Source organism: Eumetopias jubatus, unplaced genomic scaffold, assembly GCF_037043125.1.
Source record: "Eumetopias jubatus isolate StellerSeaLion01/CBP00866 unplaced genomic scaffold, mEumJub1_p1.0 scaffold_6, whole genome shotgun sequence".
NCBI classification, from domain to species: Eukaryota; Metazoa; Chordata; class Mammalia; order Carnivora; family Otariidae; genus Eumetopias; species Eumetopias jubatus.
The window spans coordinates 40,037,935-40,053,850 of record NW_028274812.1 but is presented as its reverse complement, the minus strand read 5'-3'; the positions used below and the strand labels follow the sequence as shown (position 1 = coordinate 40,053,850).

Genomic DNA, 15,916 nt, shown 5'->3' with positions numbered 1-15,916 from the left:
ATCAATTCAGTCAGTGGAAGCTAGCAAAGAAACTTGAGAGTTCTTTTTCCTATAACTTCCCGCCCATTAAATTAACCAAATTTAATAATTCAATGTATATTCTAAGCTATGTGCTCTTGAAGACAACAGGAATGTATGGATAGTTTTTATGATACTTATTCTATATGATTTGAACATACGCCCCCTAAAAAACTCCTTGAAAATTGTCATTTTCCCTGGTCTGCTGTTCTCCAAAGAGTAGAAAACATAAAATTGCTTTTCTACCTCTTAATAGAAATCCCATGTATGGTGAGAGCTGTAAATTGTGCAAGACTGTTGAATCACAGATATGTACCTCTGAAACAAATAATGCAATATATGTTAAGAAAAAAAAGAAGAAGAAGAAGATAGCAGGAGGGGAAGAATGGGGGGAGTAAATCAGAGGGGGAGGCGAACCATGAGAGACGATGGACTCTGAAAAACAAACTGAGGGTTCTAGAGGGGAGGGGGGTGGGGGGATGGGTTAGCCTGGTGATGGGTATTGAAGAGGGCACATTCTGCGTGGAGCTCTGGGTGTTATGCACAAACAATGAATTATAGAACACTACATCGAAAACTAATGATGTAATGTAATGTATGTGATTAACATAACAATAAAAAATTAAAAAAAAGAAATCCTGTGTCTCAAGAATTTAACATTCATCTTCAACCTTCAAATAACTTCAGATAACTAACTCAAATCCTCTTTTAAAAATTTCAAAATGCATCTTTAAGATACGTGAATACATTTTAGTCTTCCATAAACGAATTTTAATTCCCACTTATTGCATTTCCTTTCAGATATATTTGCTTATACAAGTCTTTTTCTCCCATTTGAAGTCTGATCTCGGTCTTTTTGAGTTTTTAATTTCACTGTATCTGCTTCTTGCCCAATGTTCTCTTAGGACCTCTGGCCACCTCCTCTGAATGTTTACCTTTCTGTTCATGCTTGGACACAGCCGCAGTCTCTTTCCCCTCCTTGTCTTTGGGCTTAGGTGGTGTTTTCTGTACTTCTTTGACTTTTCCAGCTCTTGGCTTCACTTTCTCTTGTTTCCCACCTTTCACTTCCTTTTTAATCTTCTCTTCCGCCTTGGCTTTCCTCTCTTCTATACAGAGTTAAAGACAAGTTGGATTATTTTTGTTTATTTAGCAATACAGCATTTCATCTTTCATTGGTTGCTAAGAACAATTTAAAAAAGAAAGAAAAGAAAAACAATGGAAAAAATAGCGCCCCTGATATACATACTTGTGACTATTATTATCTAATTTTTATATTGTCTATGAAGTGACATGTTAGAGTACTTAAAAAAAGGTAGCTCACTTACAAGTTGGACACTTTCTTAATTTGTACATGAAAACATTACCTTTTAGGTAGCTACCAGATTAGCATATCAATAAGGAGCCATTTGAAATACACAAGGGATGTATATACAGGCATGTTCAGTGAAAGGCAAGCCCATACCAAAGAGCCTTTTTAAAAGGATATAATCTTTTTGTTCCACAACACAAATATCTTAAAAGTCATTCAAGAAACTAAACATAGTATTTTTAAAAAATAACTCTTGGGGGTATAAAGGTGAAATCACTTGCACGGGTAGTGACTAAGAGAAATGAAACAATAAAATCCATTAAAGGATACCTCAGAAACACTCAGGCTCTAACGACTTGACTTTAAAGGAGATGGAAAGAGAGCAGAAAATGCAATATTAGCTCCTGCTTATCTTAAGTCTGAAATAATAATTCTAATCACTTTTAAAACCCTTACATATATCCTAGTGAACAGAAAGGGCTTTAAATTAGAAAATATGTTAATCACAACATACATGCATATATATATTCTACACACACATATTCTTAATATGATATTCTATGCATTTGGGAGGAAGGAACTAGAAATGTGAACTAATCAGTTTGTGAAACTTTTCAATTATTTTACAAAAAGCAATAATAATACAGCACACATTTGTGGGGAATTGTTTATATAGATGCTACACACTGGACATGATTTATTCTATGGGACCACACATAATCAATAGACACCACGATAAGTCTACTGCCATGTGACTCTCTCACGTCATTTGTCAATGTAATGGATAGGCTTTATTGTCACTCATGTTGAAAAATTTTATGAAAATATTATAATCAAGTTTTTTTGCTTTAGTACGTTAAGCAATAATTTGAGACTAATGCAAGATGAAATTATGAGGTCCCACGAAGAGAAGAATGAAAATGATAATGTCTGATGCTTACAAAACCAAAATCATCAGTGGTACTGCATTTAATTGAATGAACCAAACTTCCCAAAGCACTGTTTCTCAGAAACTTTGCAGGAAGATGATGCTACTATGTTAAAAGTATAAAGATATTCCTATGATCAAAGAAATTTGGAAACAAAGTTAAATCAGTTTTTTTCACTATGAAATTTCTCAAAGCTAGAGTCTATTGAAAATCTTCAAAGAGGGAGATTATTCTATGCACTGTTTTCCAAAGTTGCTTAGACATAAAACTCTTATACAAAACTCACCCAATTACTCCACAAATTCCCAATGTCTCTGTGGCTTCTGTAACTATATTCAATTGGGGATTTTCTTCTACTTCTTTTAAACCATTTTTAAATTTCCTTTGCTGGCTAGTGCTCTTTCCTACAGCAGATTCATAGATTTCTGTGACTGAAACCATCAGCTCTCTGCAAATGACTTTAAATCAACATAATTCCAAAACCTCACACCAAATATTTATTAGTTTCTGGCTACAGAGGAAGTTCCCCTGAGATGCCAGCAACACCTCAGACTCACACAATTCATCAATGTTCACCTAACGAACTCTTCCAGAGAGCTTAGCATGGCGTGGGCTCAGAGCGAGTTGCTGGAGCTCTGAAGATTAGCAGGATAAAAAAGGTTAGGATAGCGTTTAAAATCCTGCAAGATCGGGTTTCATCCTTTTTTTTTTTTAAAGATTGTATTTATTTATTCGAGAGAGAGAGAATGAGAGATAGAGAGCACGAGAGGGAAGAGGGTCAGAGGGAGAAAAAGACTCCCTGCCGAGCAGGGAGCCCGATGTGGGACTCGATCTCAGGACTCCAGGATCATGACCTGAGCCGAAGGCAGTCGCTTAACCAACTGAGCCACCCAGGCACCCAGAGCTGGTTTCCTCCTATCTCTCCTCTCATAGCACCTTTCCAAAAGTTTCTTCCTCCACTAGACTACTTTCTTTTTCTTGAATGTCTCATGCATTTTCTACATGTCAAACATCTCCAGGCTTCATTTTTTATGGTTGCTGTGTTTTCCGCATATATAAATTTCTTTGCGCTCAGTGCATATGCAGCAAAGGGCACGGCCATTGGAATTAATCTTTCCTTCATCTGAGCTTCAGTTTGCCTCAATTTTTATTAAAGTACATCTGCTTCTCCCCATTATATATCTTGTATTACAAATGATTGTTCACACATCGCTCTTCCTTACCAGACAGAGCAACTTGAGGATAGGAACTATGTTATTCATTTTTGTGGCATCATCATGTCTAGCACAGTGATTTTTTCAGGGAAAACACAAAATAAATGTTTACTGAATTAGCACGTTTGATCAAGAAGAGAGAACAGTACATGTTTCACTGTACAATAAACAGATTGCATATGTAAACGTGTTTAAAATAAACTTGACAAAACTTGAAAAATTTGCCAAATTTTTCTTGCTTATACTTTTTTGTGTGTGAAATTGTAATTTTTGTTACATTAAATGACACCTACCCACTTGTAAGTAGCTCTTGATTTAACCTTAACTTCACACCATGGAATTAAAATATATGAAATTCAGATCTACCTTTAATGCCATAATAATTTGTAAATGAGCAAAGATAATCTTCTTCAAGGCCACATCTAAAACAAACTCATTTTTATCAATGGTTTTAAGTATAAAAATAACAAAATTTTCCTTACCTCTTTTAGACATTTGTCAGTGAGCTTCATATTTGAAACAAGTAAGTTTACCCCACATTAAAATGGGTAAGAACTCAACAATGATGTGGATATAACAGGGTAAATACCGTGAAACTAAAGCAACATTCAACTGCTATTCATTTTTATCAAATGGGTAGGTGTTCTTAAATTTTATGTCGAAATACTTTTCCTGTTGTTGTTTCTTTTTTCCTTTTTTTTTTTTTAAGAATTTAACTGACATTTGGATTGAGGAGCTCACTAAGGAATGATAAAGCAAAATGTATTGTCACGCCTGTATTCCAATCACCCAGTTCTATTTAGGAGGATATTTAATTTATGATTTTTTCAAATAAAAAATAAGATGGTCTAGTCAAAAGAAAGACATCAGTATATTTAATTCACTTGGGAATTAGCCTTGCCCATTAGTGACTGTACTAGAATCAAAATGTCTAATGCCAAAGTAGGGAAATCACATTATCCAATAAACATATTAACATACTATTCATTTTTGGAGTTAGGATATGACAAATTTCAACTCATTCATTAAAGAACTGCCAACTGCTTCATTTCTCTGTTCCTCAGTTTTCCTCATTAAAAAAAAATTACCACTGGAGCTATTTTTTCCTTTAAGGAAGCTATGAGGATAAGTAAAATAATATGAACAAAAGAATTTGTACACTGCAAAAGAAGTACATTGGAATTTCTAATATTAAATCCTCATATCCTGAGGATTCATTCCTAGAGCTCATTAGAGTTTTCCTAGAACTTAGAGTTTGATGTATAGCAAGAACTACTATATTATACTCATTTTACAGATGAGAAATCTAGGAATGAAAAACCATTTGCCAAACATGGTGCAACTAATAAGGCAGAAGTAGAAGCAGTAGAAGCAAAATGACTAACCCATTTCCCCATTACAGTAAATTGCATAATATTATTCATATTAATCTCTGAGGATGATTTCAAAATGTATTTTAAGACATATGGAGGGAGATATACATATACAGAAACCAGTGAGAACAACAGAAAGTCTTCTGAAAGTGATCAATAAGTAGTAACCGCCCCTACTTCATCAAATACACACATATCTGAAGATCATCATTTTCCAGACAGTTCGACAGGCTGGCCTGGACTTGGCTTACTCCACTTACTTCTCTTGCCATCATCTCTTCTTCTACTTCTTCCCTGTCTTTGTTATTTTTAAAGAACTATAGGAATAGGCTAGTTTTCACAATAATATGAGGTCCTACACATGTACCAGGGAGGAACAGAGAGTTGCTGCTCTTGGAAATGCTGTGCTTGAAACAGATTATAAAATGTGCTGTGTTTCACGGGAGTGCCTCTGGCAATCAAAGTCTTCAGAGGGAGATTTTACTTAACTCTGGTCATACCTCTCAAATACAATAGGTTATCTTTGTTTCTAACTTAATTATCATACACTATAATGAATACCTTTTCAATCTTATTCTGTTTTCCCCCAAATTACCCATTATGCAAAGATAATTTCTTATGTATTTCCTATGTTCTTAACATAATGTATATATACATAAATAAAATAAAAAGGAAACATATTTGGGTGTGTGTATATACATGTATGTACATGTATATACATATATAGGTTGCCTATACATATACATATTTGCCTATACATATTTGGGTGTGTGTATATACACACACATAAGTGTATATACACTTAACATAATGTATATATACATAAATAAAATAAAAAGGAAACATATTTGGGTGTGTGTATATACATATACATACATGTATATACATATATAGGTTGCCTATACATATACATATTTGCCTATACATATTTGGGTGTGTGTATATACATATATGTATATACATATATAGGTTGCCTACATGTATCTCCTGATAAGAATATAAGTATGTAAATAAAATATTTGTGATTTATGGCAGGCCAGGCTGACTCAAGATGGCCTGCCCGTGACCTCCACTTTCTGGTATTCATATGCTTATGTCATCTTCTCCCCTTGAATATGGGCTGGCCAATGCATTTGCTGCTAACCAATAACATGTGACTTCCATGATTAGTCTACATAAGATTATCTCTGTTTTACTAGATGATTCTCTCTCTTATTAAGTTTGATGAAACCAGCTATATATTAGTGAGACTCATGTGGCAAGGAACTGAGAATGGCTTCCAGCCAACAGTCAGAAAGCATTGAGGCCCTGATTCAACAGGTTTTGAAGAACTGAATCTTGCCAACAATCATGTAAATGAACTTGGAAATTGTCCTTCCCCAGTTGATCCTTCAGATGGGACTGTAGCTTTGTTAATACATTGATTACAGTCTTATGAGACATCGTGAAGCCAAGGACCAAGCTAAACCATGCCCAGAGTTTTGACCCACAAAAGCTGACATAATTAATGTGTGTTGACCTAAGTTTCTAAATTTGTGGTAATTTTTTCATAGCAATAAATAACTAGTACTGTATTAAACAGATATTTTTGAAGGAATAATTGATGCTTGAAGACCTTTATTTATCTTTGGAAAGAATACTAGACTTTTACTCAGTTCACTTGGGGTTTTGTCTTAGTTTAATTGCATACTAGTTATATAATCTGCGAAAATTGTTTTTTCTCCCTAAAGGTCAGTTTCTTCATTTGTTTAGTTAGGAAATTAGGTAAGATGGTCTCTAACATCCCTACCAGCTGTAAGATTTCATATATATATGAATTTATTTTCTTTCAAATCTGTCCAAAAGAAGAGAACCAAATAGAATATAATAATATATATTTAATTATAAATTTCATCTTAAGACTAAATTCATGCTACCTTCCAGGAAACAATCTTAGTTTATAATCCATCTATCTTAATAAAATGATATTTGGTTATCTCATGAAAAATTTAGTAAAAATATATCTGCTTCAAATATTTAATTATTTTGCATTGTGTAGGTAAACACATTGAATTTTGAAAGTAGATTCCAATGTTTATTTGAATTAGTCCCTTGAAAACATTCAATTGAGATTTCTAAAATGTACTGGTCACATAAAACCTATATTTTAAAATAGGAAGAGGAAATTTAAATTCAGGACATAAGATTGAACTATCAGAATCCATATTTTAACATCAAACAATTGGCAAATAAATTGAGAATATGAAATTTTTAATTTAGTATTTTTGGAATCCTCCAAAATACATAACATTACATTGATATTCTACTTGTTTTTTTGGGGGGGATATTATTAAGATACTTTTGGTCTTCAATGGCTTAAAATATCAATCAAGATATATGCATTATCCTTTCTTCTTGAAGAAAATAAATCCGAATTTGAATCTTCTAAAATTAACTCGTAGTGTACTACTGGTCAAAAGCTGTAAACCAACTATGTTGTGCTACTTTCCTATCTCTACAGTAGCAAATTACTACAAACTTAGCTGCTTAGCACAATATCCATTTAATATCTACCGATTTCCAAAGTTCAAAAGTCTTGGCACAATGTGGCTCAACTAAGTTTTCTGCTTAAGGTTCACAGGTTCACAGGGCTAAAATCAAATTGCCAACAGAGCTGCATTTTTTACTGGAAGCTCTGGGGAAGAGTCAATTTATTCAACCTGCTGACAAAATTCTTTTCACGTTGTCCACATGCTCCCTTCTATTTTCAAGCCAGCAATGGGTGGCAAATCCTTCTCACACTTCAAATCTTTCTTTCTCTTGTGTCACATATCTATGCTTTAAAGAATCATGAGATTACATTGAGCCTACTTGAATAATCCAGGATAATCTCTGTATTTTAGATCAACCTTAAATACTATTACAAAGTGCTCTTTGCCATGTAATATAACATACCTATGGGGATGACAGCAAGTGGTAAAGGTCTTGGGGTTCCAAATTCTTCCCACCACATGTGGAAAAGCCTTTCATCTTCTCACATGTTCAGAGGCTCTATTATTTTAAATATTTAGTTTTATTGTTCTTTAAAATATTAAATTTTAAATGTAAGACCAAATTAATTTTTATGTAAAGGAAATGCTGAATGCTTATAATCATCCAGTTCTCTGACACCCAAAATATAATCTTTTCAATAAAAATAATTTAGTTATAGAAATAATAAAGGGGGTGGCGCCTGGGTGGCTCATTGGGTAAAGTGTCCAACTCAATCTCAGTTCAGGTCTTGATCTCAGCATTATAAGTTCAAACCCTGTGTTGGAGTCCATGATGGGTATGAAAAAGAAAGAAAAAGAAAGAAAGAAAGAAAGAAAGAAAGAAAGAAAGAAAGAAAGAAAGAAAGAAAGAAAGAAAGAAAGAAAGAAAGAAAGAAAGAAGAAAGAAAGAAAGAAAGAAAGAAAGAAAGAAAGAAAGAACGAAAGAACGAAAGAACGAAAGAAAGAAAGAAAGAAAGAAAGAAAGAAAGAAAGAAAGAAAGAAAGAAAGAAAGAAAGAAAGAAAAAGAGGAAGGGAAGGAGGGAGGGAGGAAGGAAGGAAGGAAGGGAGGGAGGGAGGGAGAGAGAGAGAGAAAGAAGAAGAAAGAAAGAAAGAAAGAAAGAAAGAAAGAAAGAAAGAAAGAAAGAAAGAAAGAAAGAAAGAAAAGGAAGGAAGGAGGAAAGAAAGAAAGAAAGAAGGGAAGGAAGGAAAGAATAAACGGAAAAGTTACCTTTTGCCATTGTCTTTGTTTCTGGTTTTTCTTTTTTCTCACTTTTTTCCTTGTGAGTTGCTTAAACAGAAAATTTTATATTAGTACATACTTTTAAGTAGATTTCAAGACCAAGCTTTCTCTTTACCTCAATTTTTATAACCATCAAAATCATGAACTATTTTGAAGATGGATGACATTAATAAGCCTGATTTAGAAATAAAAAGGTACTAATGTAATAATAACTGTTTAAAATCCAATTTAAAATACTTGGCATTAAGATTTAGAAAGCATTTTGAAAGCTAGTCTCACTCTCCTTTTTAAAGTTATTATTCTAAATAGATAAAGTTTTCAGGAAAGACAAACTGAGAGAGCAAATTTATAATAATTTGATAACATCAAATTATATGATAACATCAAAAGATGTTATTTTATCAGGAAGAAGCATCTCTTTATGATTAATTAAGATAAATATTTAAATCAGAATTAGAGCTTTGATTCATAACAGTGTTTCACAACAAGGACTTAATTGACATTTGGGGAAATAATATCTTACTATAAGGGACTATCTTATGCATTAAAAAAATGCTTAGGATTTCTCATCCCTGCTTTACCAAATGTCCTTCACTCTAATGAAGGTTTTTCTAAATAATCAATCCCTAAGAAATAGCATCTTTGGTAGAGAACAACCAGTAAAGTATAACATAATCACAAATGATTACTGATCGAGTGTAGCTTCTTAATTGAATAGGATTTGACACGATATCTGAAACATTATACCTTTTCATCGTTATGTAATAAATTAATAAATCAATATGAATTTATTTCACTAACTTCTGTTAAGTAAAGGAACCCTGAGACATACAGAAGCATGTGCAGGTTAGCCACTGTTCAAATGTATTAAACTGTGTGTGGTTTGGTAGTTTCCCAAACCACCATATATTTTTCTGTCTATTCCCGCAGACAGAAAGCCTAACTTTAAATACAAAACCTGAGAAAAATATCTGAAAAAGTGACAGACCAGGAAAATATACCCAAATGACATGCACAAATATTATCAGGAGAAATGGGTAATGAATGTGAACAGTTAAATAAGAAATAGACATCGCTAAAATTCATATTTAAAAACTTCAATCTACAAATAATAAGCAGTTTAAATATATCGTGGAAGAAAATATCTCCATTTAAATACCATGAAGCTTTTTTTAAAAAGAATTAGGAAAATATCTACTTACTGATACAGAAAGATCTCTAAAGTATATTATTAAATTACAAAAGCCAGAATATAGGACACATTAAATTTTGCATAAAAAAAACAGGGAGAAACAGTAATCTATATTATCTTATGAATGCATATTGAGGCTCTGAAAGATGCACATAAAACTCATAAAAGTGGTTTATTGTGTGTATGTGTGGGTAGGATGGAATGGGATCTGGGAGGCTGAGAACAGGCAGAAGGAAGCTTTTCACAATGTCTCTGTATTTGTTAAACAAGGAGTCTGCATTGCAGATTCTAAACAAATACATACAAATTAAATTTTTTAAAAAATTCCAGTCCTATAGGTAATCAAAGAATGCGAGTTAAAGTAAGGAAGTATACTTTCTTACCTATCAAATGGACAAATATTTTGTGAAATAATATCCTCATTGTTGGCTAAGGCAGTCTCACAACTGCCAGGAGAAAAAAAGATACATTTCTAGAGAGTAAATTGGTAACAGAGTTTGAGTCTCAACCTAGGAATTACTCTTTATAGATTCAATTCTAAGGAAAATATCACAATATAATTTTTAAAAATCCGATGTAAAAAAGAAGAGTTCAAAAGGGGGAGGGGCCAATGTGTAAGAACAGAGTAAGAATAACTCCATACCTTTCTTTGCAGATTTTTCTTTTTCTTTTACTTTTTCTTTTTCTCGGTGTGCAACTGGAAAGAAACAGACAATACTTTTTCACTTAAATAAAGGGAATAAATAATGAAATGTTTGCATGGCAATTTTTGATGTCAAAATGTTATCTGCTGCTTTTGAAAAATTTTTTTAACTGGAATGAGGTTTTACATATTTAGATGTTTAAATATTAAGGTAACTATAAATTTTTTATTTCTACTTTCATTTCATATCCAAGCACAAACTTGTACCAAAACCAGGTCTGATTGCAAAGGTAAGAATAGACCTCAGCTTCTCCAAACCTTTAACTTCAATATCATGTAGTAGAAAACTTTAAAAATGTATCATGCTATATGCCAAAGAAGCCCAGCTCAACCCTGGAGAAACATCAAAATATAAAGACAGAAATACAGAGAAATAATTTTCTGAATCTATGCAAAGTATAATCAACATAAATTGTCCGTGTTACTCTTCTACAGAAACATTCACACTAAAAATTTTGAAAAATATACTGGCATGAGACTAGAACGACACCAAATCCTTTTAAAGAAAACTAAATTTAATTTACTATGAGCTGTGATTCAATTAATTAATGCAGTAGGGCTCAAATTTAAGTAAAAATCTTTCTCCACAATTTAGTCGTAACTCTTATTAATAGCACGTCCAGTTGTCAGACTAGAAACAAGGGAGTCAGTCATCCAGGATTCATCTCTCATTTTCCACTTTTGTTCATTTGCCAACCTCTTTCAATCTACCTGTCAATGTTCTTCTTACACATCTTTTTTTTTTTTATCCAATATTACATTCTTCACCTGTCATTTATTTACACAAAAACAAAGAAAGCACCTATGTGCTAAATAAAGATTGCTAGGCAAGACAGACTCTATCCCTGTCATTGTGATGTCAACAAGCTGAGGAATAATGGAAGTTAGACAAACAACTGCAAAAGTAGTTAATGGCACTTGGTATAATTGCCATGAAGGAAATAATCAGGTAGCATTCAGAGACCTACACTAGTCTGTGTATTTAGGGAATGTCCCTTGGTAGAAGTGACATTTAAAGATGTGAAAGGTGAGAAGAATTAATCTAGTAAGGGAATGGGAAGGTAAAAGGGAAAGAGACCATTTTAAAATTTGCAGTAGAATGCCCTTCTTGCTATATTCTTATTGCAAATATTATTATAATACTAGTCTAACTATTCTCTTGAACCTTTAGATTGAGATTTTTCTCTCTCAGAGTAACCTTTCTAACAGGAAAATCCTATTATACTATTGACCTGTTACATACATTAGGATCTCCCTCATGGCCTAGCATGGTATCTATTACATAGTAGGTGCTATATGAAATCTAAAAATATTTTGTTGCTTTAATGATTTGGTATTTGCTCATCAATGCAATCTTATCTCCATGAATTTCCCCTTGAACTTTACATTGCAGTTATAGCAAAATGATTGTAGCTCCACACGCATACCACGTACCCTTCTCTCTCCTTGCCTGTGCCTTCCACCTAGAATTCCTACTCCCACACTTCCCCTTGTCAATGCGCCCTTTCAGTCCTGACTCACTTGCCTCCTCCACTGTGAAGTGTTCTTTGATCTCTACTTATTTCATACACCAACAGGACCATGTGCATAATTCCATTTCAACAATTAAATAATAATACTGCCATTGTTCCTATATCTGACTCCCTAGTAGGTGAAATCTCTTTAAAGACTACACCATGTTATTTTATTTTTTATCCCTGGCTCATCACATGATGTCTGCCCCATAATGGAGTTTTAATAGATTTTTCTTTGAGGGAGCCAAATTTTAAAATATTATAAGAAAAACTACTTTCATCTTCTAATACAATTCTATTTATTAATGATATGGTGTAGATATTATAAGCACTGCTTGCTTCTGGCCATCAAAAATTTTACAACTTATCAAAATTTCTTAAATAATTAAAACCCACTGAGAAACAGAAGAAAAAAATACACCTTAGAACATCTAGGCATCATTTTTTCCTTATGTTTAATAGTCCTTTTAGGTTCTTCTGAGTTACTAAGCTCAATATAAATATCTCACAAAATAAACAGAGGACATCAGCATTCACACATGACCACCAGTAGCTTATTTTGGTTCTTTTGGATCACTATTAATTAAGCTAAAAACCAAAGGAGAATCTTGGCAAAAACAAAGCCTCTTTTAAAAGTTCTCTAGGGGGAACCAAGTTTGCATGAGATAAGCTGTGCTTTTGGAACCTGATTGGCAGGATCCCCAGGAGAACACCTAATCTGTGTCTCTGCTTCTGTGAGGGACCAGACCTCACCCACCTCAGACAGCTGGTTGTCCATTCCACTAAAGGATTTTCTGGCTGACGTGTGCACAGGCATAAATGGAGGAATTAATACAAAATCAAAAGAGCAAGGGGGCTGAATTCAAACTCAAATTAGCATATTAATGCCTCATTCCTGTTACCCTGGGGGAAAATCTGGTTCCTCACAGTATAAATTTTGATTTACAGACACAATCCTGTATGTTGGAATTTCATTATCCCCCACAGAAATGGTGCCATAACATTGCTCAGTGGAACAGCTGGACCCATGTGCTCTAGGGAGCTGTTCAAAATGGCAGACAGCCACTAATGCTTCTTGGATGAAAACTTCAAACTTTGGCAAGACGGAGCTCAGACACGAAGTTTTAAAATTTCATTTATCAAAACAATGCAACCATCAGTAACTGCCTTAATAATCACGTTAAAATAAAAAAAAAATAAAGAATTTGCCACAACAACTTCATTTGCTAGTGCACCTCCTCTTTGCATAGAAACTACAACCAGTTCTCATATGCTAGAAGAAAAAAGTACTTTCCTTGTCATCAGCTCTGTTTGGCAAGTTACATCTTAGCTAGGACGCTTTTAGCTCAGGACAAAATAAGCTTGTTGCACCTGCTGGAGCTTAATTTGTTTGTCATCCTTATTTACAAGAAACAAAAGTCCCTTCGGTATACTGATAATTAAAAACAAATGGAATCCACCAGTTGGAATGGCCCTGATGTTTGGCATCGGAGTTGGCATGGCCCTGCTGTTCCTGCACTTGCCCAGACTCTGACCTTTCCCTGACCAGAACATTCAGCTCAACTTAACTCTGCTGCAGTCTCTTGCCCATCCCATGTGGTCCCTCTCCAGCACTCTGCAAGCTGTGCTCTGTGCTTTTACAGAGCTTGGCCCTGGCAACCTGCCAAACAGGCCCTGTGTCCTTTTCCGAATGTACCAGAGCTCATAGTGCACCTGACCCTGAGGTTCTTATCAGGCAAACCTTCCCTAGGGGCCAAGCAGTAGGCATTCAGGGCCAGGTTGGTTGAGCTCTTTGCTTATCTCTCTGTTCTTAGTTGGAAAAAATCAAAAGTTTGGCATCAAAATTTATTCAGTATTAATTTGAAGAGGCTTTAGCCAACACTAAACAAAATGTCAGTTGTCGTGGGGCATCTGGGTGGCTCAGTCGTTAAATGTCTGCCTTTGGCTCAGGTCATGATCCCAGGGTCCTGGAATCAAGTCCTGCATCGGGCTCCCTGCTCAGCAGGGAGCCTCCTTCTCCCTCTCCCACTCCCTCTGCTTGTGTTCTCTCTTTCGTTGTGTCTCTCTCTGTAAAAAAAATAAATAAAATCTTTTAAAAATATCTGTCTCTTGGTCAGTATGCATGTCTCTGTATGTTTTTATTTATTTATTTTTGTAACTAATCTATAGAATTTCCATTCTGTGCTAAGGCAAGATGACCTACACATTCTAAGCGATAATGATGAACTCAATAGGAAAGCACTCTTGAGTAGAGAGATTGTCAAAGATTATGTTACTCATTCTTCCTAAAGGATTATTTTATCATTTTTTAATTTAAAATAAGCACACAATTTTAGAGCTGATAAGAACCTAAAAGATCCATTAGCCTGAACTTCTTTGTCCCTGGATAAGAAAACACTGCCTCAAAAGAGTCTACAGCAGAGAAGAGTAAGAATATCATGATCAGATTTCCAAACTAGTACTCTTCCTCCAAAACTATGCTACCTTGTCCAGGCAGATCCTGTGCAGCCTAGAAACTTGTTCTTATGAGCCAAAGTGTGCTGGCTGGAGTCTCCAAGCATGTTATCCACAGTCCATCCTGCAATAATATACACACTTCTTTTTCACAATAAAATTACATTTGTTTATGTATTAAAATGCAGATTAGGCCAATTACCCAAAGATATAAAGCTCATCTGATATATCCTCCAGATCGCAAAGTACATATTTAAGTTCCAAAATATTATTTTTACTCTCAAATCTGATTGAATTGTGTGGGTAATTTCCCCTTCAAATGGGGCTCCGTGGCTACAGTCAGAACTGTAATCAATTCCTCAAAAGTGAGCAATCACTATGGAGGTGACATACAGCTTTGTGAGGAGCCTTCTTGCCTCCCACTTTCCAGGTTTATCTTTCACAGCTGCCAGAGAGACAAAGAAAATATATTTGGTACTTTAAAGGGTCAATTAAGTATGGTGCAGAGAGGGCAAAAGTAAAAGTTTATACAATACAGACGGACTAAATCAGTTTGTAGTCTTTGAGAGCATCTTTATAAGGGGCTCCAGGATCTTTAGATACATTTTAAGGTCCTGTCCTCTTTGGCTTTTGATCATCATCTTCAGCAAAATCCTTTGCCAGCCTATGATTCCAGTCCTATAATGGTTTCCCAGAAACAACCCTAAACCAGTCAATCAGGATTATTATTCTAAATTACCCTTTTAAAAAAATCTTCTTCTGACTCATGCGAGACTGTTATGCATTGAATTGCATAGTCTCAAAAGATGTGTTGAAGTCCTAATCCAGTACCTCAGAATGTGACCTTAGTTGGAAATAGCCTTTGAGATGTAATCAGGTTAAAATGAAGTCATTACAGTGGTCTTTAATTCAATATGACTGGAGTCCTTATGAAAAGGGGAAATTTGTACACAGACACTGATATGCACAGAGGGAAGAAACAGAGATGCAAGGAGAACACCTCTGAAGGCAGAGATTGGAGTGGTTCATCTACAAGCCAAAGATTGCCAGCCAACAACCGGGAGGTAGGAGAAGCATGGAATAGATTCTCCTTTACAGCTTTTTGAGGTAATCGATCCTGCTGAAATCTTGATGTTGGAGACAATATATAAGCACTATATTTTTCAATTGATGGTAGCAAATAAATTTAATCAACCTCTGTAACTCTGAAACAATAAATTTCTGTTATTTTAAGCCAATCAGTTTTTGATACTTTGCTACCAGAGCCCTAGGAAACGAGTACCAATACTAATCATTCAGGTTCTCTTGTGCTCTTCTAACCAAGTTCTCACCTGGTTCCTTGAAGACTGACCCTTGACCTAGGTCTTATATCTTCCATTTTAGGTTCCAGAGTGTTCATCTAAATCTTAAGCCATCCATTCCTCTAAGGCTTTACCAGAAAACTGCAGTTAGACCTACT

At 34.5% G+C, this 15,916-nt stretch overlaps 1 protein-coding gene across 1 annotated transcript in view; it reads right to left on the bottom strand.

Moving 5' to 3' along the window:
• Positions 1-15,916, bottom strand: part of TRDN (triadin) — a 327,015-nt gene that overhangs the window by 244,973 nt on the left and 66,126 nt on the right. The window contains exons 6-8 of the mRNA XM_088023743.1: positions 10,430-10,483; positions 8,583-8,642; positions 954-1,124 (exon numbers count right to left, since the gene is read on the bottom strand). Of these exons, the coding sequence (XP_087879869.1) occupies positions 954-1,124; positions 8,583-8,642; positions 10,430-10,483 (285 nt within the window). The remainder of the gene's footprint in view (positions 1-953; positions 1,125-8,582; positions 8,643-10,429; positions 10,484-15,916) is intronic.